At 41.2% G+C, this 22,061-nt stretch overlaps 2 protein-coding genes across 2 annotated transcripts in view; one reads left to right on the forward strand and one right to left on the reverse strand.

The window, feature by feature from the left end:
* The window catches only part of LOC114661106 (retinoic acid-induced protein 1), a 684,250-nt gene that overhangs the window by 517,098 nt on the left and 145,091 nt on the right, over positions 1-22,061 (forward strand).
* The window catches only part of tbl3 (transducin beta like 3), a 31,786-nt gene that overhangs the window by 7,041 nt on the left and 2,684 nt on the right, over positions 1-22,061 (reverse strand). Inside the window, exons 2-20 of the mRNA XM_028814247.2 lie at positions 20,273-20,324; positions 18,304-18,399; positions 17,967-18,014; positions 12,830-12,971; positions 12,657-12,741; positions 12,344-12,514; positions 12,166-12,241; positions 11,949-12,045; positions 8,532-8,728; positions 8,186-8,327; positions 8,030-8,088; positions 7,832-7,938; positions 7,612-7,744; positions 7,246-7,476; positions 7,066-7,136; positions 6,821-6,977; positions 6,557-6,615; positions 5,804-5,907; positions 4,878-4,949 (exon numbers count right to left, since the gene is read on the reverse strand). Of these exons, the coding sequence (XP_028670080.2) occupies positions 4,878-4,949; positions 5,804-5,907; positions 6,557-6,615; positions 6,821-6,977; positions 7,066-7,136; positions 7,246-7,476; positions 7,612-7,744; positions 7,832-7,938; positions 8,030-8,088; positions 8,186-8,327; positions 8,532-8,728; positions 11,949-12,045; positions 12,166-12,241; positions 12,344-12,514; positions 12,657-12,741; positions 12,830-12,971; positions 17,967-18,014; positions 18,304-18,399; positions 20,273-20,324 (2,099 nt within the window). The remainder of the gene's footprint in view (positions 1-4,877; positions 4,950-5,803; positions 5,908-6,556; positions 6,616-6,820; positions 6,978-7,065; positions 7,137-7,245; positions 7,477-7,611; positions 7,745-7,831; positions 7,939-8,029; positions 8,089-8,185; positions 8,328-8,531; positions 8,729-11,948; positions 12,046-12,165; positions 12,242-12,343; positions 12,515-12,656; positions 12,742-12,829; positions 12,972-17,966; positions 18,015-18,303; positions 18,400-20,272; positions 20,325-22,061) is intronic.

Genomic DNA, 22,061 nt, shown 5'->3' on the forward strand with positions numbered 1-22,061 from the left:
GATTCAGAAAAATTTCAGATCCTTTCATTTTTTTCACATTTTATTATGTTGCAACCTTCCTCTAAAGCAGCGTTTCTCAACCTTTAAGTATTTGCGACCTGAGTTTTCATAACAGTTTTAATCGCGCCCCCCCCCTAACATTTTATTGAAAGGAGCCCACTAATACCAATTTTTCTTTTTTAATTAATGATATCTCATCCATCCATCCATCCATCCATTATCCAACCCGCTGAATCCGAACACAGGGTCACGGGGGTCTGCTGGAGCCAATCCCAGCCAACACAGGGCACAAGGCAGGAACCAGTCCTGGGCAGGGTGCCAACCCACTGCAGGACACACACAAACACACCAAGCACACACTAGGGCCAATTTAGAATCGCCAATCCACCTAACCTGCATGTCTTTGGACTGTGGGAGGAAACCGGAGCACCCGGAGGAAACCCACGCAGACACGGGGAGAACATGCAAACTCCACGCAGGGAGGACCCGGGAAGCGAACCCAGGTCCCCAGGTCTCCCAACTGCGAGGCAGCAGCGCTACCCACTGCACCACCGTGCCGCCATGATATATCATAGATGCATATTTTATTATACCTACTTAACTTTTATCAACATTTATCTAACTCTATATTTATTTTTCTAGTATCAGAATGTAGTTTAAGTTAAATTTGTTTTCATTTCAATAGATGTATTTTTCATATTTTTGATTCTTTTTTTTTTTTCCACATCTTCGCACCCCCCTTTTTGTTACTTCACGCCCCCCTAGGGGGGCCCACCCCACAGATTGAGAACCACTGCTCTAAAGCAATTTAATTTTTTACCCACATTAAACATTCAATACCCCAGAATGAATATAGTGAAAACTGTACTTCAGAAATTTTTACAAACTTATTAAAAATAAAAACGGAAATATCCCATAAACACAAGTATTCAGATCCTTTGCTACGAGTCTTGAAGTCTCGCTCAGGAGCATCCCATTCTATTAATCACCTCTGAGATGTTTCAACACCTTGTTTGGTTGGAGTCCATTCAGTGGACTGGAGACAATTAGGAAAGCCTGGCTGTGCCAGTTGTACACAAAACCGAAGTCTCCTACTCCTCCATTTATAATTAGAGAGAGAGAGAGAGAGAGAGAGAGAGAGAGAGAGAGAGAGAGTGTGGGTGGGAGGGTGAGAGAGAGACAGAGAGAGAGAGAGAGATAGTGTAGTTGGCAGGATTAGAGAGAGAGAGAGAGAGATAGTGTAGTTGGCAGGATTAGAGAGAGAGAGAGAGAGAGAGATAGTGTAGTTGGCAGGATTAGAGAGAGAGAGAGAGAGAGATAGTGTAGTTGGCAGGATTAGAGAGAGAGAGAGAGAGAGAGAGAGAGAGAGAGAGAGAGAGAGAGAGAGTGTAGTTGGCAGGATTAGAGAGAGAGAGAGAGAGAGATAGATAGATAGTGTAGTTGGCAGGATTAGAGAGAGATAGAGAGAGATAGATAGATAGATAGATACTTTTTTAATCCCAATGGGAAATTCAATTACACTCATATACTTACTATGTTGATTGGAAGCACATAACATACACAACACAAAGCATTTCATCACTGCCACTGTGAACCATCTGTACCTTTAAGCACCGTAATTTGTTAAAGTTTGGGCTTAAAGGCTGTAGTGATGCTACTGAGTCCTTTTTTATTACTTCTTAAAGAAGTTACAAACATTGAGTAACAAACATAAGACAAAACCTGGGATATTGATTTATACATTTTTATCAAAAGGCTACAAGAAAAAAATAAGTATATGTGAAACTGATCATTTTAACACATTATATTAAAATTTTCTTTCAGTCAGAGTCAGTACCATTTTTACCAAGTCTGACCCCAATAACCGAAAAACTGCTTCCAACTCTGACTCCACAGCTCTGTAGTAAAGGCACACAAAAGTCGACAGGAGCTCCCACAGCTGAGCAAAAACCAAGTCATGAAGTCAAAAGAACTGCCACAATAGCTAAGAGACAGGATTGCGTTGAGGCACACAGCTGGGGAAGGTTACGAAAAACGTCTGCAGCATCAAAGATTCCCAGAGCTCATTTGCCTTCATAATTCTTAAATGGACGACATCTGGAAAAACTACAACTCTTCATACAGCTGGCTACCCGGCCAAACTGAGCAATCTGTGTAGAAGGGCCTTGGTGAGAGAGGTGACCAAGAACCTGATGGTCACTGTGGCTGAGCACCAGAGAACCAATATGGAGAAAAGAAAAACTTGAGGGGCAACCATCACTGCAACACTCCACCAATCAGGGATTTAAGACAGACTGGACAGATAAAAACCTCTCCTTAGCAATAGATACATGGAAGCCCATTTGGAGTTTGCAAAAAGGCACCTTAAGGACTCTCAGACTGTGAGAAACACCATTCCAATAGTGAATCATGGTGGTTGCAGAATAATACCATGGGGTTGTTTTTCAGCGGCAGGAACTGGGAGACTAGTCATGGTTGAGGGAAAGCTGAATGGAGCAAAGTACAGAGGTTTTGTGCAACTTCTAGCCGTTGAGTATGTCAGATTTGCCAACTGCAGTCACTGATCTCATCGCCAGATCATGTCAATTGCTGCCCATGTCTACTTTACCGACCAAGCACTGATCTTCCAATGCAGTTGTGCTCACCCTGAATGAGCAGGCGCTGTCCGAACAGTTGAGATTGCTGCTGAACTCACTGCAGCTATTAAGTCCTTTTATTCTTTTTTTCATTTGTTGTGATGTGAGATTTTGCATATAACTTGATAAATATTTTGTATGTCTTTATTTGTAACTTAGACAAAGCAATGTAATATTAGTGTTACATTATTCATTGTGAATTTCCCCCTGGGATTAATAAAGTATCTATCTATCTATCTTGATAATAACAGCAATGGTTTGATGGTGTAAGAACCCCTTCCCCTGACCAGGACTGAGTCTCTTTGAATTTTACGGCAGGATTTGGGCGAAGTGCCTGAAAACAAGTTTGGTAAATGTTTCTCTGAAGTCTCACAACTCCCACACAAAGCCAGGCTGCCTAACTGCCAAGCTTTACCTTAACATATGGTTTTGGGGGATGGCAGGTGTTAAGATGTTCTTTGCCCCATTGGTCTGAAGCATGGCTGTTTGGAACTGGCTTGAATCAGAAGCCTTTAAGTACCATGACGTCCTATTGGCTCTAGGGGTTGGACAGAGAATCTATAAATCTGCTTGCTTAACCTCACTCTCTCTCTTACTAACATCTGATGAAGGGGCATCTCACACCATGAACTGAAAAAGACAACACAATGAAGAGCACAGCTCAGCAGCCATATTAAGACAGGCAGACAGACAGCCTGTTCTGAGGAAAGCTGACCACAAAATGATGCCTTAACTAGAGATATTTTAAGTAACTAACAAGTCTGTGTGAAACCTGAAACTACATATCACCATTTAATCAGGTTGTATGGTTGCCAAAATTCAAATGTACGTTGCATATTGTTATTATTTACTAATATCAATAACACATTATTTTATGTGTAACGCCTGCTTATCTTTTACTTCACCTAATTGCCTGAGGTTATAGATGGAGGGAAGGTGGGGAGAAGTTATATACTATAATACCTTATAAACAGTGGTAAGTCTGGAAGATTTGAGGCATTCTGACAAAGGCAACTTATTAATAATACAAAAGGGGAAAATAGAGCAATATAATACTCTACCAAGACAAAACACCATTCTATTATGAGAAGTAAAACAAAAGACAGACAGACGAGCTTCTCTTCCGTTTGTGAGGTCCAAAGCGCCCATCCTGCTTGAGGGAGCCGGCACAGTATGAAGGGTCAATACCTGCAGTGAGTTCAGCCACAGACTGCCCTTTTTTCCCCCCCCTTTCTGTTTTAGGACATAAGAATGACGAGCCTGTTCGCAAGGTTCAAAACACCCATGATGTTCCTTATTTCTCTTTGCTGCATTCTATGCAGTGCACTTCCAGATGAGCACTCATTTGTTGTCAGCTCTCATGCACACAGAGCATGCCCCTTCAACTAAAGACAAAATCAAACCGGTTTAATTATAATCATAGCGAGTCACAGACTAGTCTTTCTCAGCCGTTGGGCATGTCACATTAGATAACCAGCTTCACAGTAGCACACCACCAACTACCTCCAACTATTAAAGATTATGAAAATTAAGGCTGTGACCGAAAATCGCTGGGAAAAAAAGTCATGCAATGTGACACAGCCTTTAAGGTTAGCTATGGGATTGTCCTTGAGTTGCCCTGCCAGAGTTCAGACTTGAACCCAATCTAACATCTCTGAAGAGACCTAAAAATAGCTGTCCACTGATGTTCTCCATCCAACCTGACAGAGATTGAGAGGATCTACAATGGCAGGAAAAACCTCAAATCCAGGTGTGCGAAGCTTATTCATATCACACTCAAGGAGACTCCGGGCAGGAATAGCTGTCAAAGGTGTTTCAACAAAGTACTGAGGTAAAGGGTCAGAATACTGGTGTCAAAGTGATATCTCAACTATATAGTTTTACAAATTATCAAAAATTCCTAAAATCATGTTTTCACTTTGCCATTCTGGGGCAATGAGTATTGCTTGACGAGGGGGAAAAAACTGTAAATGATTTCAGCATAAGGCTTCAGCACAACAAAATGTGAAAAAAAGTGAAGGGGTCTGGCAGACTTTCTGAATCCATCGTATGTGAAGACTCGAAATGCATCACAATAACGCAAACGTTTACACAGACTGAGAGTAAAGGAAACCTACCCTTCTCCATCGGCTGGAGCCTGTCTGGAGTTCATTTGTGTCCCTACCTGCAGAGGCTATACACGAAGATGAACTAATTTTTAAGACTGGCATATTTTACGACCACCCAATTCTCCCACCTCACCTTTCTGGTCCACTCGTAGCTTCAAGAGTGTTTTCTCCAATTGTTCAGCCCCATCAGTATTTGCAAGAATACCTAAATAAAAAAATACAATTAAAATCCTGAAAGCATGCATATATATATATATATATATATATATATATATATATATATATATATATATATATATATATATATATATATATATATATATATATATATATATATATATGAGGGGGGACCCAAAAATAACCGGAATTTTGTTGTTGTTAGGTTGGTACTTGTAGTACGTGGTTGGGCCGCTAGGGCGATCAAGTTACACTCCTCACAAGTCAGTCTGCCAAGTGCCATCAGTCTGGAAGGTTGTGCTTGTGTTCAGTGAATTTTTTTGTAAAAGTAGTTTTGTGCAAGCGTCGTTTTTTTACGATGGCCGATTATCGTGAGCAACGCACGGCAGTGAAATTTTGTTTTCTTCTGGAAAAAAGTGTTGCAGAAACTATTGTTATTGAAACGGTATGACAACCCTGAACCACCCACCCTACTCACCGGATTTAGCTCCGTGTGATTTCTTTTTGTTCCCTCGGATGAAAAAAAGACTTGAAAGGAAGGTGTTTTGCTGACATCGAAGACGTAAAACAAGAAACGACCAGAGCATTAATGGGCATTACTTCAGACGAATTTAAAAAATGTTTCGAACAATGGAACAAACGGTTAGGTAAGTGTATTTCCGCCAATGGAGAGTACTTTGAAGGAGACTAATTGTAGTTTGTACAGAAAATTAAATTAAACACAATTTAAAAATATTTCCGGTTATTTTTGGGTCCCCCCCTGTGTATGTGTATATGTATATATATATGTATATATATATATATATATAAATATTTTTTTTTTTTTATGTTTATATATTTTAATTCCAAAGCAGAGGCAAGAAATCACGAAAGAATCCCCACCTTTGATAACCAGAAGTACTGTATGTGGCTGATCCAGAGAGATGGCCAAGCCCAGTGCCTTCAAGTACTTTTTGTCATGCAAAAGGTTGGATAGCTTCTGCTGCCTGAAAGAAATGCATCATACTTACAATTGCTTTCTGAGTATTTTTTTAAATAATGACCCAAACAAAACACAATTTGTAAAATAAATAGTTGCTGAGGTTTGCATCGCCCGTACATATTTTGATAATAATCAAAAGAATAGGTAGCAGCATCACTCAATGATGGGGCTTTAGTTGAAATTTGTATTTTGGCAAGTTTTTAATAACCTTGTTTAAAAGTTTAAAGCTACATGGAGTCACGCATGTGCATCTGAGAACCACCACCCTGGCTCAAGTGACATAGCAGTTCCACCTCGGGACAAGAGGGGGCATGGACGCCAGCGGCATTGTCACTTTACCAGTTAGAATCCTAGGGTCACCGTGGGAAGACATGCACTTCTGTCTCGTGCCTCCAGAAAGACTCTGCCCCCTATGCTGTAAAAAAACAGGCCACCAGGGAGCCAGGCATCAGACCTTGTCTGACAAAAGAGGAGGACAGTGTATCCAAATCCCAAACCACAGCGGAAATGAGGCTAACCACACCAGTTTTGTTTTGCCACCATGCGGCTGTATTTCAGTTATGACTTAATGGGGTGACCCGGCTGGTGGCCCAACTTTTTAGCCACACTAGGGCAGTTTGTTCGCAGCCACGTTACAACATATTCCCACTTACTTCATTATTTGTTGTTCCTTTACGGCAAGCTCCTCGGCCAGCTCTGATTCGGTCACATCCTACCACATAAAAAGGGAACACATACAAATTTTCGTTCCAGATCATTCTCTTCACTCTAAGATTTAGAGACCAGTAAGTGTCTGCCAGTCAACACAACACCCTGCTCTCTAATGCCAAACAGTTTGATAAGAATTTACTAAGCTTTTCAAACTGAAACCATTCAATTGTTGTCATGTTAGTTGCTACTTTACAACACTAACTGACCTTCCATAAAGTGATGCAGGAGTCAGCTGACCCAGTTACAATCAGATCATCCATTTTGTTAGCAGAAAGAGCCCATACTTTATCCTCATGAGCATCTATTGTCTTCACACACTCATTCAGCTTAATAGTCCAAAGCTTCAAGAGGCCATCTGAGCCACTAAGAGGACAAAGGAGAAAAACCAACATCATCATCTCAACAGACAGTGACCGGCCACATTAAACTTCCCAACACTTAGGAGAATTACCTGGATGCCAGCTGTGTCCCTTTGCTGATGAAAATAATTTTCAACACCGACGCATCATGACCTTCAAATGTCTGTGAGAAAGAAACATAACTCAATGCAACCCATCCTAAGAACAGTTGGCTAAATCGTTGGATTTAATTCGCTCCCATCATCCCAGGTGGCTATTAAGGTCATTCTCACCTTCAAACAGCTAAAATCCTGCAACCCCCATAGCTTGACGCTGCCATCGGCAGAGGAGGTTGCCAACACTTGGTCCATGGGGGAGAACTGAACACACCAAATACCACGTTTGTGGCCCCTGAACACTCCAAGAAGGGAAAGATCTGTCGAGGACCAGAGTTTGGCTGTCCGATCCTGTGAACCTGTGGCAATTAATTTATCATTTGGAGAAACTGTAATACTGTTGACATCCTGTAGGATGGGGGGAAAAAAAAAGAAAGGAAATCATTTACAAAAATGAAATTTATGATTTATTTCTGGCGTCATTGTGAAGCCACTCCATACACATATGCATAAACAGCGAGAGAGGATAACTGTAAACCTCACCTTGTCATGCACTTTTGCAGTGACGCTCACATGTAAAGACTCCACGGTGGAGCTCTTCCAAAGGGACTCTGGGAGTTTCCAAACTTTGATTGTGCAGTCCTGACTACCACTAACCACAAAGCTTTCCTTCATCCTGCAAAACAAAAAGGAGACACGTATCGTTAATACACATTTTGCAGCATGCGTAGCAGGATCTGTGTGAAGATCTGGTGAAGGTTACCTGGAGCATGAGATACTTCCAACAGCACTGACATGACCACATCCTCTAGCCACACAGTAAACTTTGCCAGTGTTTGGATTCATGTGCCAAATGCAGATGGTCTTGTCCTGCGAGTATAAAAGACAATTAAAAGTTAAAACAGTTTTGTTTACAGACTGCACTGAGGAGAACACCCATGGGACCAGCTCACTTGGCTACCTTAGCACAGCTTGCGAATGTGAAGCTCCATCCAAACACATCTACTGCCAATACAGTTTCTAAAAATACACAAAGAACAACAGTGAGCAGTCTCTCTCATGCTGCATGAGATGTCCCATCCCCAGTATTGATGTCTCAATAGAAAAAGACAAAAACCTGTGTGCCCACGAAGAATCTGGCAGTTGGAAGTTTCCAATTCAAACACTTTTAGCTGTGGGCTATTGGTTGCCACAACTATGTGAGAACTGGAAGGACCCAGGAACTTCACATCCAGAACCTCATCACTGTACCCCACAAACTGCAAAAAAAGGAAAACAGCTTTAAAATATGAGGAAAATCTGGGAGGATGCACACAGGCAGAAAGACATAAAAGCGAAATGGTTGAATGATGGAAGGCTAAAGAAATTAAAATGAACACGGAAAATTGAGCCTGCAATGTCGGAAAACTCACGGATAGAAGTTACAACTCAGAGGAAGACTCCTACCCACTACACCTACTCACTTGTTGCTGCAAGGCCAAAGTGTGAAGGTCATAAAAAAGCAAGTTGTGTTCAGCTGTTACAGTAGCCAGGCGATTGGTCTTTGGCAACAGCAGACCATGAGTGAGGGCCTGCTCCTCTGCGTCCTCCTGTGACTTGCTGGGCCCCGACTGGGTGAAGACGCACCGAGCTGTCGTTGCCTCCCAAACCCTCAGCACACCTGTTGGAAGGACACATTGAACAGCGGTTACCAAATTGTTCAGTCTGGGTCCTGGACAGCTGCATATTTTCAACGAAACCTAGGGCTGGGTGATGTTCACTTAAACTGATAGCACCAGTATTCGGACCCAGAATAATGCATTTCTTCAGCAGTTTGACAGTTCTCAAAACACATTGAAGATTAGCACCATGTAGACATGGATATACACATTTTATATACAGCATCCAAAACTTTGTAGATTTTCTCACAAAAATAATATAAAATATTAGCAAAACAAAGTTTTTTTATCCTCAAAATGTAATAATATCATGAAAACAGCTGTGCCTCAAATTAACAACTCAAATACCGTTCATCAATTGTAAAAGCCTCCAACTGGTACCGGACAACTGGAACAATAAAGTTGTTCTTTATTTGAACAACTTTATTGAAAAACTTGGCTTAGTCAAAATTATTAGCCCTAAATGAATTTATCAGGAAGCATTGTAATAAAATTAAAATGTTCTGGTGACAAACCACACCTGAACCCCATATTAGCACCACACCCAAATAAATTGTCACGCTTGGGTCACAAAGTTGTACAGGTTCATTCAGGGTTAAACAGAAACTTTATTTGAATACAGCATAATAAAGCAGAGGATGTCTGGGGGAAGAGAGACAAGGCAGCGAGACACTAGGACAGCCGCGTTGCGGTCTTTTAAATGTTCGAAGCCGCGCGCGAGATGCACAACACGTGACACGGCAGCAAGCAGCAGGCTAGCTGCTGATCCGCAAAGAGGAGATGAAAAGCAGTGTTTGTTTCCCACTGTATCACTGTTTAAGAGGGGGTTTTGGAGGAATGGTCACGTTCTGTCAAGAGACAGAGCCTGTTAAAGCCCATTGCGGCACTTCCTGTGTGATTTTGGGCTATACAAAAATAAACTGTATTGTATTGTTCTCTTGCAGCCATTTTCACAAAACGTAACGAAATGAGTGGGCTAGTGGTACTTAAAGGCAAGACTGAGTGGCATCACGCTTACATTATCTGTGAAAATTAATTTCACAATGCCAAATAGCAACAAAATAAGTATGGACCTCAGGGAAAAGATAGTGGCTGCTCATCTTAAGAGGGGTGGCTGTATGGCCATTTCCAATTGTATCAGAACAGCCGTATGTTGCACCACTGAGAAATACGAAGTGGCCCTGGCGTGGTTGCAAGCGCAAAATTTAAAAGACTCTGGAGGGAAAAATAAATCAGAGATGCTAACAAGAACCCCCAGATCATTGCAAAGGCAACTGTCACCAAAATGGCCTATTCTGGACTAGAAGTCTCAAAAAAAAAAAAAAAAAAAAATTACTAATATTGTGAGGTCTCTTCATTGTGGGAAGCTTCAAGGTCATCAGCCAAGAAAAACTCCATAGCTCACACAGCGGCAAATCAAAGCTGGACTGAAGTTTGCCCAGGACAATTTGAAATGTGGATGAATTGTGAAAGTATGTCTAGGGATGCACCGATACCGAAACGGGTATCTGGTATCGGCCTCGATACCACATTTTCTAAAGTACTCGTACTCGTTAAAAGTCCCCCGATACTGGGGACCGATACCACGGTCTGAGAAATGTCTATGTTTGAGCGGCGTGTAAGGGGTTAATCACAGGCGCCGAGTGCCCGCCCCCAGGCCCCGGCTGCAGCTCAGAGCGGGGAGAAGGTGAGGCGAGAGATGTCAGCCGTGTGGAACTATTTCAAAGTGAATGAAGACGACAAAACAAAGGCGGACTGCAAATTGTGCTCAGCGAAATTGTCCAGAGGAGGCTCAAAAGGTAGCGCATTTAACACAAGTAATTTAATCAAGCACCTAAAATCCCAACACGACAACGAGTACAAAGAGTTTACCCACGCTTCTAAACCAACACAACCCACGCTGCAGCAAACTCTTGCAAGACGAGAGAAAATGTCCAGAGACAATCCACGTGCTATGAAAATAACACAGGCAATTATCGAGTACATTGCATTGAGTGACCAGCCACTCTCGGAGGTAGAAAATGTGGGATTCCTGCGTCTCCTCCATGTTCTGGAGCCCAGATATGATGTCCCAAGCCGCTGCTACATGACTGACACTGAGCTGCCTAAACTACACGACTCCGTGAAAAAACATATCCACAGCCTACTGCAAGCCTCCTCTGCGTTTAGTTTCACCACGGATATTTGGACAAGCAGTGTTAGCCCCGTGTCGCTAATTAGCCTAACCTCCCAGTGGATAGACGAGAGTTTCTTGGTTTTTTTTGTTAAATTATATGACTAAAGCTGTTACCTGTAAATTTAAATCATGTTTTTATTAAGTACTCGGTATCGGCGAGTACTGAAATGCAAGTACTCATACTCGTTTTCCAAAAAAGTGGTATCGGTGCATCCCTAAGTATGTCCTTTGGTCTGATGAGACATAACTGGAGTTGTTTGGGCACATACACAAAGCTTTTGCTTGGCGAAGATAGACAGAGGCCTTCAACCCTAAAAACACAGATCCCACAGTTAAACATGGTGGTGGGAGCATAATGCTGTGGGGCCGTTTTGTTGCTTCAGGCACAGAAAACCTTGTTCGGGTACATGGCATAACGAAGAAAGAAGATTACGTTGACATTTTGAAGGATAATATGAAGCAATCCACTGCTAGTCTGGCTTTGGGTCATCGCTGGGTCTTTCAGCAAGACAATGACCCAAAGCACAAGTCACAGTTGGTCCAGAACTTTTTGAGAAACACCAAAATCAAGGTCTTGGAATGGCCATCTCAAAGCCCAGATCTCGATATCCTATTGAAAAATTTTGGTGAGAGCTCAGGGTTATGGTCCACACTCAAAAACCATCTACTCTGCATGAGCTGGAGCAATTTGCCAAGGAGGAATGGTCCAAGATCCCTCAGGAGACTCGTGCAACCCTTGTGAGAAACTACAATAAAGATGTTGCTATCAGTCGACAGTCAGAAGGGGTACACTATTGACTATTAAATTGTCAGAGGGCTAATAATTTTGGCCATGCTATTTTTCTGTTTTCCTTGTTTCAGCTAAGTGCATCAGTAAAATATTTTCATCAAACTTCTTGGAAATTGTGTATTTGTTCTTTTGGAAGGAATTCTCATAAACACTTTAGTCATTTTTCTTTGTTAAATAAATGGTTTTGTTCTATTCTGGTCAAAGGACTAATAATTACGACCTTAACAGTATACTGTACAGTTGAAATGAGGTTTACCTTTCCTGCCAGCAGTAACTAAGTGAAGACCATTATTGGTGGTCCCTATCTTAGAAAAATCTCCGTGCTCTGGCAGAAGTATGGCAGTCTCTACACTCTACGAAGAAACACAAAGAAAAATAAGAAACTGAAGCAAAGTTTTTTAAAAACAAAATAAATCTTATGATGCAAGTTCTACAGAATATCATCCACCTCCCCTGGAAAGGGAGAAACCTACTTCAAACACAGGAATTGTCCGCGTAGGCTGCCATGTCTTCAGATCCCAGATAATGCAGACGCTGTCCCTGCCAGAGCTGCATATAAATCAGACCATCATTACTGACATCAGTCATCTCAGCCAAATATCTCCTAACTGTGCACAACAACTGAACCAAAGAAAGGCAGTAGCAGTGTACCTGAGCAGTGTGTTGCCATCCAGTGAGAATGCGAGAGACGTCACTGCGCTGTAATGGCTTTCCAGAATAAACTCACAATGACTTTTCTTCAGGTTCCACACACGGATTTTGCAGTCCATAGAAGAAGTAAAGAGTTGAAGCCTCGAGATATCAGGATGGAAGTGCACCAGACTGGACAAGAGACGGACAGTTTTAAGATAACATACAGAGGGGTGCCCACGATGAAGGACACAACACTATACTCCCATCCTAGACAACACTTAACAACAAGATCACAGTATCCTTCTCCAACCACCAAAAAAATACTCCTTACTGGACAACGCCCGAGGAACCCTTCAGGTTGTGTGTGCAGTACTGTTTCATGACATCCCAAACCTTTATGGTGCTGTCACAGCCCCCTAAACATAAAAAAAAAACAGGAAAATCAGTCAGAACGAAGTTAAGACAGCCACTCAGAAGGCTAGCAAATCTAAAATCCTCTGGAACCTGTTGCCAGCAGTGTAGAGGTTGGGTCAAAAGCCATGCTTGCTACTGGTGACGTGTGTATCGCCTTCCATGTCCGAATGCATTTATTTTCCTTCCAGTCCCACTGCTTTAAGAGAAGAGCTCGACTCCCAGTTACCAGAACCTACATTAGGGGAAACAAAAATGGCATCTCAATCACTTCATGACTGCCTTGAAGAATAGTCAGAAAGGTGTTTCCAACAGTTTACTGAAAAGAGAAAAACAAGTGTTGCATCAATGCAGTAGACAAATGAAGACCGAGATGTTACTGTCAATGGCCCCCTTACATGGTTTCTACCGTTGTTGTGACAGAAACACACTGCTCAAAAGATGGCACACTGAGTTTCAGGAAGGCAGAAGCGAGTTTTATTGCGTAATGCATACAAGGACCCAAATCAAGTGAAGAGAGCCATTAGCAAATTCAGCGAGCTTACATTTATTACTTATTATTAATTCTTATCGCTTATGCAAAAATACTCTCCTCCTTCTGGCTCTTCTCATCATTACCTAATGTTCAAACCCACCATTACCTAATGTCCATTACTTGACCGAAACTGTCATTATTTCATACCCTGTGTAGTTGTCCGAAACTTATTTATCAATTGATTCTCACCAAAAAGTTGGAATCAGGCAGACCCACAAATAAGATACTGGGCTACAGGTTGGGGCAGCTGCGGCCCTAAAACAATAACGCCGTTTCTTATAAACTACATTTTCCTTGACTTGTCATCACCTGTCCAGGCAGGCTGACTGAGAGGCAGAGGCCCAGCTGCTGCAAGTGGAAGCAAACGGCCTAACTGGTTTTCTCTCATGGCCAAAACCTTAATGACTGCATTTGTCTCAAAACAATGGCCCGTGTAGCCCTCTAAAAATACAAAGTGTCCTTGACTGAAATTTTTAAGATTAGCAGCAAGATATTGGTGGTTTACAGCTGCAAAGAGGAAAATAATAAAATATGCAGGCGAGGGCTTTTTAAAGTTTAACCCTTACTATACTAGCGTGCATTAGGATATAATACTTATTTTCATATATGCTTACTGTATGACTCTCTTTAAATATATGCAGATTATCAACTTTAAGAATATTCTTTTCTACACGATCCTTAAAGTATGCAATACTGTATATGGAATATGCTTTGTGTGTGTGTGTGACTTTCAGGCATCTGGATTTTGATAACAAGTTCACATTTTTTAAAAGGATGCCTGAAACACAATATTTAAAATTTGATTTGATTTGTCTTCAATTTTGTTTAGTTATAAATTGAACTATTTGTATGGAATGATTACAATAAAAATTAATAAAAAAAAATACATAATACGTATTTCATTACACTGAAGACAACATCAAATCCCTAGAATAGGATGTCAAACATTGATTAAAAATTGAAGACAGCAAAGAACATTATTAGGGTGCCTCTCCCTTCACTACAGGACATATTTCACAAATGCAGTGTCCGCAAGGCCTGCAGCATTGTGCAGGACCGCTTACACCCCTCACATGGACTTTTCACACTTCTGCCATGCAAGACAAGATACTGCGGCATCAGAGCCAGATCTGCCAGGCTGCAGGATAGTTTTTACCCCAAAGCTGTCAGACTCCTTAACACCATGCTGCCCCCTGGGATCTTCCACGTGGTCTCAACCACCTCTGAAAACAGAACTTTTATACATGCGAGCCACTGTCCTGGAAAGATGAGTGTGCATGGAGACAAGAACTGAAAATCTCCCACTGATCTTTAAGGATTTTGACACTCTTGTTATCCTTCTGCTGTGAAACATTCTGACCTGTCATTGTTTACACGTCTTAAACAAATATTATCATACACTGATCATTTCTGTATTATCTATATTATTTATATATTACATACAGTTAGGTCCATAAATATTTGGACAGAGACAACTTTTTTCTAATTTTGGTTCTGTACATTACCCCAATGAATTTTAAATGAAACAACTCAGATGCAGTTGAAGTGCAGACTTTCAGCTTTAATTCAGTGGGGTGAACAAAACGATTGCATAAAAATGTGAGGCAACTAAAGCATTTTTTGAACACAATCCCTTCATTTCAGGGGCTCAAAAGTAATTGGACAATTGACTCAAAGGCTATTTCATGGGCAGGTGTGGACAAGTCCGTCGTTATGTCATTATCAATTAAGCAGATAAAAGGCCTGGAGTTGATTTGAGGTGTGGTGCTTGCATGTGGAAGATTTTACTGTGAACAGACAACATGCGGTCAAAGGAGCTCTCCATGCAGGTGAAAGAAGCCACCCTTAAGCTGCGAAAACAGAAAAAACCCATCCGAGAAATTGCTACAATATTACGAGTGGCAACATCTACAGTTTGGTACATCCTGAGAAAGAAAGCAAGCACTGGTGAACTCAGCAAAGCAAAAAGACCTGGACGTCCACGGAAGACAACAGTGGTGGATGATCGCAGAATCATTTCCATGGTGAAGAGAAACCCCTTCACAACAGCCAACCAAGTGAACAACACTCTCCAGGGGGTAGGCGGGTGTATCGATATCCAAGTCTACCATAAAGAGAAGACTGCATGAAAGTAAATACAGAGGGTGCACTGCAAGGTGCAAGCCACTCATAAGCCTCAAGAATAGAAAGGCTAGATTGGACTTTGCTAAAGAACATCTAAAAAAGCCAGCATAGTTCTGGAAAAACATTCTTTGGACAGATGAAACCAAGATCAACCTCTACGAGAATGATGGCAAGAAAAAAGTATGGAGAAGGCATGGAACAGCTCATTATCCAAAGCATACCACATCATCTGTAAAACACGGTGGAGGGAGGCAGTGTGATGGCTTGTGCGTGCATGGCTGCCAGTGGCACTGGGACACTAGTGTTTATTGATGATTTGACACAGGACAGAAGCAGCCGAATGAATTCTGAGGTGTTCAGACATACTGTCTGCTCAAATCCAGCTAAATGCAGTCAAATTGATTGGGCGGCGTTTCATGATACAGATGGACAATGAGCCAAAACATACAGCCAAAGCAACCCAGGAGTTTATTAAAGCAAAGAAGTGGAAAATTCTTGAATGGCCAAGCCAGTCACCTGATCTTAACCCAATTGAGCAGGCATTTCACTTGTTGAAGACTAAACTTCAGACAGAAAGGCCCACAAACAAACAGCAACTGAAAGCCGCTGCAGTAAAGGCCTGGCAGAGCATTAAAAAGGAGGAAACCCAGCATCTGGTGATGTCCAGGAGTTCAGGACTTCAGGCTGTCATTGCCAGCAAAGGGTTTTCAACCAAGTATTAGAAATGAACATTTTATTTCCAGTTATTTAATTTGTCCAGTTACTTTTGAGCCCCTGAAATGAAGGGATTGTGTTCAAAAAATGCTTTAGTTGCCTCACATTTTTATGCAATCGTTTTGTTCACCCCACTGAATTAAAGCTGAAAGTCTGCACTTCAACTGCATCGGAGTTGTTTCATTTAAAATTCATTGTGGTCATGTACAGAACCAAAATTAGAAAAAAGTTGTCTCTGTCCAAATATTTATGGACCTAACTGTATCTACTGACTATATGTATCTAGATTGCAAATACCATACATTGCATCAATGTTCATATTGCTTACTACATGTCAATATTGCTGCTACTTCTTTGTCTTGGCTTTGCACAATGTCTTGTCTTGTCTGGGTTTTAATTTTAAATTTTAATTCTATTTTTAATTTATTATTTGCACTTCATGTTGTTACACTGTGGACCCTGAGCTTTGCAATTTCATCTACCTGTATACATGTACAGTATATGGTTGAGATGACAAAGTTCGCTTTGACTTTGAAAATGCATCTTCTTCAGCATAGTCTAATGCAGCTTAAAAATGTACACCACACACATTATACTCAACTCAGACTACCAAAAACAAAACCCCATTTGTTAGAGCCTTCAAACAACTGCCTCCCTCAGCCACATTACTTCTGAAAGGTCACTACTTCAACCTTATTCAAGCTGCAGATTTATCAACCAGTCTTGGAATCATAACGACCCCTAACCTTATAGTTAGGAATATCCGATTGGTTAAAGTCAAGATCACATTACATGATTCTTTTTCAGTCATAGCCTTAATTTATGTAATCTTAGCAAGTTGGAGGCACTCGCTATGTGTGCCAATGACATACCCAGAAGCTTAATGCAACTAGTCTGAGAGTTGCCCGGACATTGTCTTTAGTCTTAGGGGGCAGGCCTAGGGTATATGAAAACTGACAATAAACAACTGCTATTATAATATAGCTACAAGGATAAGGAAAATGGTGCTTTGGGCCTAACAAAAGCAGAAGAGAGGCTGATGTCTCGTGTTTTATGTACCACAGCAGAAACTGAGAAAAGTAAAATAGGGGCAGAGACTGCGGCTGGACTCTCCATACCTGGAAAGCATTTGTACAGATTTGGCTTCATGACAAGCTTGTCCCTTTTTCTGGCCGCCAATAACGTGCTGCCCGATACTCTGGAAATGTTAAACCGTGCTGAAAAGTCATCCGTGAGTGGTGCAGCTAATCATTCTCTACAGTTTCTAGTCATATAATCTGACTTCCTCCGGTGATAAGATCACCAACTGCTGTTGTAAAGTTTGACATCCACTCCAACTAGAAGTTGTGTAATGGACCACCGTCGTTAGGGGTTAACGGACTACTGTGACAACTTATAGTATGTTAGCATATATCAACCTTACTTGAACCTTTACTTAAGCTACTATTTACATTTACTTATCTGGCCGATGCCTTTGCCCAAACCAACTTGCAACATTTATGCTACATTTGGTTTTCCAAATAGAGCACAGGCAGGTCAAGTGACTTGCTCAGGGTCACATAGGTATCAGAAGCAGGATTTGAACCCACAACCTCGGGTTTGAAGTCCAAAGCCTTAACCACCACACTACACTGCCTGCCTAGGTACACCATCTTACCTTTCTTAATTCAAAGATTATTAACCCACACAATAAAATAGAGCAAGACAATGATGGCCTGGATTAAGGAGATTAGAAAATGACATGTTCAGGTTTACTTAAAATTAAGATGATTGAATTTCACTCTAAAAGGAACAACTACAGTGATATTTTTAAGAATTTGGTAGGCCTTTTTCCATTGTTATCCTGTAGTAAATTACCTCGTCATCTGGACTTAAAGCAAATGATGTAATATCTTCTTGGTCATCCTATGGGGGAAAAAAAAAACAAGTAAATAAATATTTAACAACATATTAGTGCAAGGACACCTTCTTTGCACTTATTCATGCCTTTATCTAATGCAAGTACAACTGTGTCTACGTTACAACAACTGCTGACATGGCACGACTCGCTCAGAGTCACACCATGAATTAGCAGAAGGGACGGAATCTGCAACTACGCTGTTCACAAACACTGAGCTGCAAGACAACAACAAATACATACACACAGAGACATAAGACCATATTAACAAGCCACTCTTGGCTCTTGGTGTCATACCTGTTCGATACTTTGAAATATCTTTCCAGTCTTCAGGTCCATAATGTTGATTTTTGTTCCACAGGTGCAGAAAATATAATTTTCATCCTTGTTAACCTAACAAGACACAGACAGTTCTTATGTGCCACATTTTTTAAGACCTTAAGTCACTGCTGTTAGATCAGCAAATTGAGGGTAACGTCGCCTACTTCTCATACGAAATTTGACAAATGACAGAAGACAATTCAGTCCATCAAAGATTTTTTTTTTTTAAATTTCCCCTTGGGATTAATAAAGTATCTATCTATCTATTAAGCCCGTTTGTTTAGCTAAAAGCTAAGTTGTAACAATATTGTGGCAATTCAAAGGCCCTGCAATCAGGGGGAATGCATATCATTTACACAGAGTTTTGCAGAAGTAAGTAAAGTAAGTATTAAAGAGTATTTAAGCAAAAAAAAAAAAAACATGAAGGTATTTAGCACCTTCTGAGAATACAAATGGATAACGGGCACGTGGGTTATGCAACATGGGTTCTGTAAGAATTTTTTTTTTTCACTTCTCCCTTGGACGTTTTTCACATGTTTGCTGTTGTCCAGAAATGGTTCATTCAATTTGAATCTTTGTTATGTCTGTTCTCCACAAAAAACAAAAAAAAAAAAGATTACATTATTTTTTTTGGACACCACTACAAGCTAAATGGGGTAAGTAAAAAACCAACTCATTTTCAGAGTGGAGAATAACTTTAAGTGTTTTCATTCGAAATACTGATAACTAATCTGGTCCTTTACTACTCATAGTCCTCCAAAATACAAGGGGGTCTGACTGAATGACTAACTCAGTTAAGTTCACAAGCAGTCATTATTAACTGGTTTAACATTCGTGTGGATATTCCTGCAGGTTACCGTGCACAAATGATGTTATTTGTTCCTGGTTTTCTTTCAGTAATTGGTGTTTTTGCATATTTGTATTCCTGTTTAGCTTGTCTTTTGTATACTAATGTATTATTTGGTGTTTAATGTTTGATATTATTCAAGTACTAGGGGGCTTCGCTCGCAAACCCAAAGCCACTTCACAGCTCCGTCGCTCACGTATGTGGATTTCACTTTCACCAAACAACAAATCTTTTAATTCCCACGGATACGCCTCTTCATTGGGAAGAAACACTACTTTTCCCCCGATGGCAACACAAATCAGACGATCTACAAGACTCTGACTTAAAGTTTAAATCCGGACAATATATTCAATCTCTTTTCACTATTCCATTATTTCACAAAGTAATAATTTCCATTTGTTAGCGCTAATGCAATCTTGACTATCATTTTTTTCAGACTTTCAAATTTTAGTACCTGCAGTGGGTTGGCACCCTGCCTGGGATTGGTTCCTGCCTTGTGCCCTGTGTTGGCTGGGATTGGCTCCAGCAGACCCCCATGATCCTGTGTTCAGATTCAGCGGGTCGGAAAATGGATGGATGAATTTTAGTACTTTCATTATCTCTAACCTGCTCTGCATGTGTATCACGCCAATGTTTTTGAATTCTTTACGACGTTCTACTTTGCCATCTACTTCCAGCCCTGGACGTGCTTAAATCTCTTGGCACAAACTTTCGTCTTGCGGGACATGAAAGAATCTCACTGAAAAGTCACGTCTCGTCCCAGGCTAAAAAGTCTTGTCTTAACCAAGGAATTTTTTTTTATATAATAGAGATAAATTTGTATTTATTTGATCTTTTTGTGCACTTTTATTCTTTTTGTACATGTCTGAATACTTGTGAAGCTCTGAGCATGGGAGTGACACTGTATAAATAAAATGCATTATCACTATTAAACATGACAAGAAAAATGATTCAGAGGTGTCAGTAAGGAGACTGAAAATCAACCTGTGGCAACAGTAATTATGGTGGGGGGGGCTGTCAAAAGTAAAGATGGAATTCATAATATGATGAGCTCATTTAAAGGCAGCCTATGCACCTCGTGCTGCTGTTTATATTTACCTGAACTTTTCCTCCCATGTAGAAAGGCTCAATTTTGCTGGCAACTGCATAGCTGCAAGAGAAAGGCATGAAATGTCATTACCACTTATTACTCAATAGAAGATGTTTCGTAATGATCACAAAAAAGTAAGCCTTAACAGCTCAGGAAAAGAGACTCTCGACAAATGAAACGGATCAAATGCATCCAAACAAAGGGTAATAAAACTCTTACCTGTATCTATCCCATTGACCAGCAACAACAGACAGTGAAGATAACAAAAGATGACTCATACAAGAAGATGCGCATTGTGCATGGAGTGATTTTTAACTGCAAGCTTTGTATCAAATTAGTCCTTGTGCTGTGATTGGATTTTGTCACCACAGTAGCTTTGAGGAGGCAGTTCAAGTGGAATGACTTTCTCACCGAGCATTTCCAAGCATTGAGCCGGGTCCATTCACAGGGCTAACACACTCTAATAGACACATTCATACTGAGACAATTCACAGACTCCAAGCACACACCTCCTTGGATGCACAAGGAAAACTGGAGTACGTCAATGGCTCTCAAAGGTGAAAACCAGATACATAGATAGATAGCATCCGGAAAGTATTCACAGCGCATCACTTTTTCCACATTTTGTTATGTTACAGCCTTATTCCAAAATGCATTAAATTCATTTTTTTCCTCAGAATTCTACACACAACACCCCATAATGACAATGTGAAAAAAGTTTTGAGATTTTTGTAAATTTATTAAAAATAAAAAAAATTGAGAAAGCACATGCACATAAGTATTCACAGCCTTTGCCATGAAGTTCAAAATTGAGCTCAGGTGCATCCTGTTTCCCCTGATCATCCTTGAGATGTTTCTGCAGCTTCATTGGAGTCCACCTGTGGTAAATTCAGTTGACTGGACATGATTTGGAAAGGCACACACCTGTCTATAGAAGGTCCCACAGTTGACAGTTCATGTCAGAGCACAAACCAAGCATGAAGTCAAAGGAATTGTCTGTAGACCTCCGAGACAAGATTGTCTCGAGGCACAAATCTGGGGAAGGTTACAGAAAAATTTCTGCTGCTTTGAAGGTCCCAATGAGCACAGTGGCCGCCATCATCCGTAAGTGGAAGAAGTTCAAAACCACCAGGACTCAACCTAGAGCTGGCGGGCCATCTAAACTGAGCGATCGGGGGAGAAGGGCCTTAGTCAGGGAGGTGACCAAGAACCTGGTGGTCACTCTGTCAGAGCTCCAGAGGTCCTCTGTGGAGAGAGGAGAACCTTCCAGAAGGACAACCATGTCTGCAGCAATCCACCAATCAGGCCTGTATGGTAGAGTGGCCAGACGGAAGCCACTCCTTAGTAAAAGGCACATGGCAGCCCGCCTGGAGTTTGTCAAAAGGCACCTGAAGGACTCTCAGACCATGAGAAAGAAAATTCTCTGGTCTGATGAGACAAAGATTGAACTCTTTGGTATGAATGCCAGGGGTCACGTTTGGAGGAAACCAGGCACCGCTCATCACCAGGCCAATACCATCCCCACAGTGAGGCATGGTGGTGGCAGCATCATGCTGTGGGGATGTTTTTCAGCGGCAGGGACTGGGAGACTAGTCAGGATAAAAGGAAAGATGACTGCAGCAACGTACAGAGACATCCTGGATGAAAACCTGCTCCAGAGCACTCTTGACCTCAGACTGGGGCGACGGTTCATCTTTCAGCAGGACAACGACCCTAAGCACACAGCCAAGATATCAAAGGAGTGGCTTCAGGACAACTCTGTGAATGTCCTTGAGTGGCCCAGCCAGAGCCCAGACT

Source organism: Erpetoichthys calabaricus, chromosome 11 (assembly GCF_900747795.2).
Source record: "Erpetoichthys calabaricus chromosome 11, fErpCal1.3, whole genome shotgun sequence".
NCBI classification, from domain to species: Eukaryota; Metazoa; Chordata; class Cladistia; order Polypteriformes; family Polypteridae; genus Erpetoichthys; species Erpetoichthys calabaricus.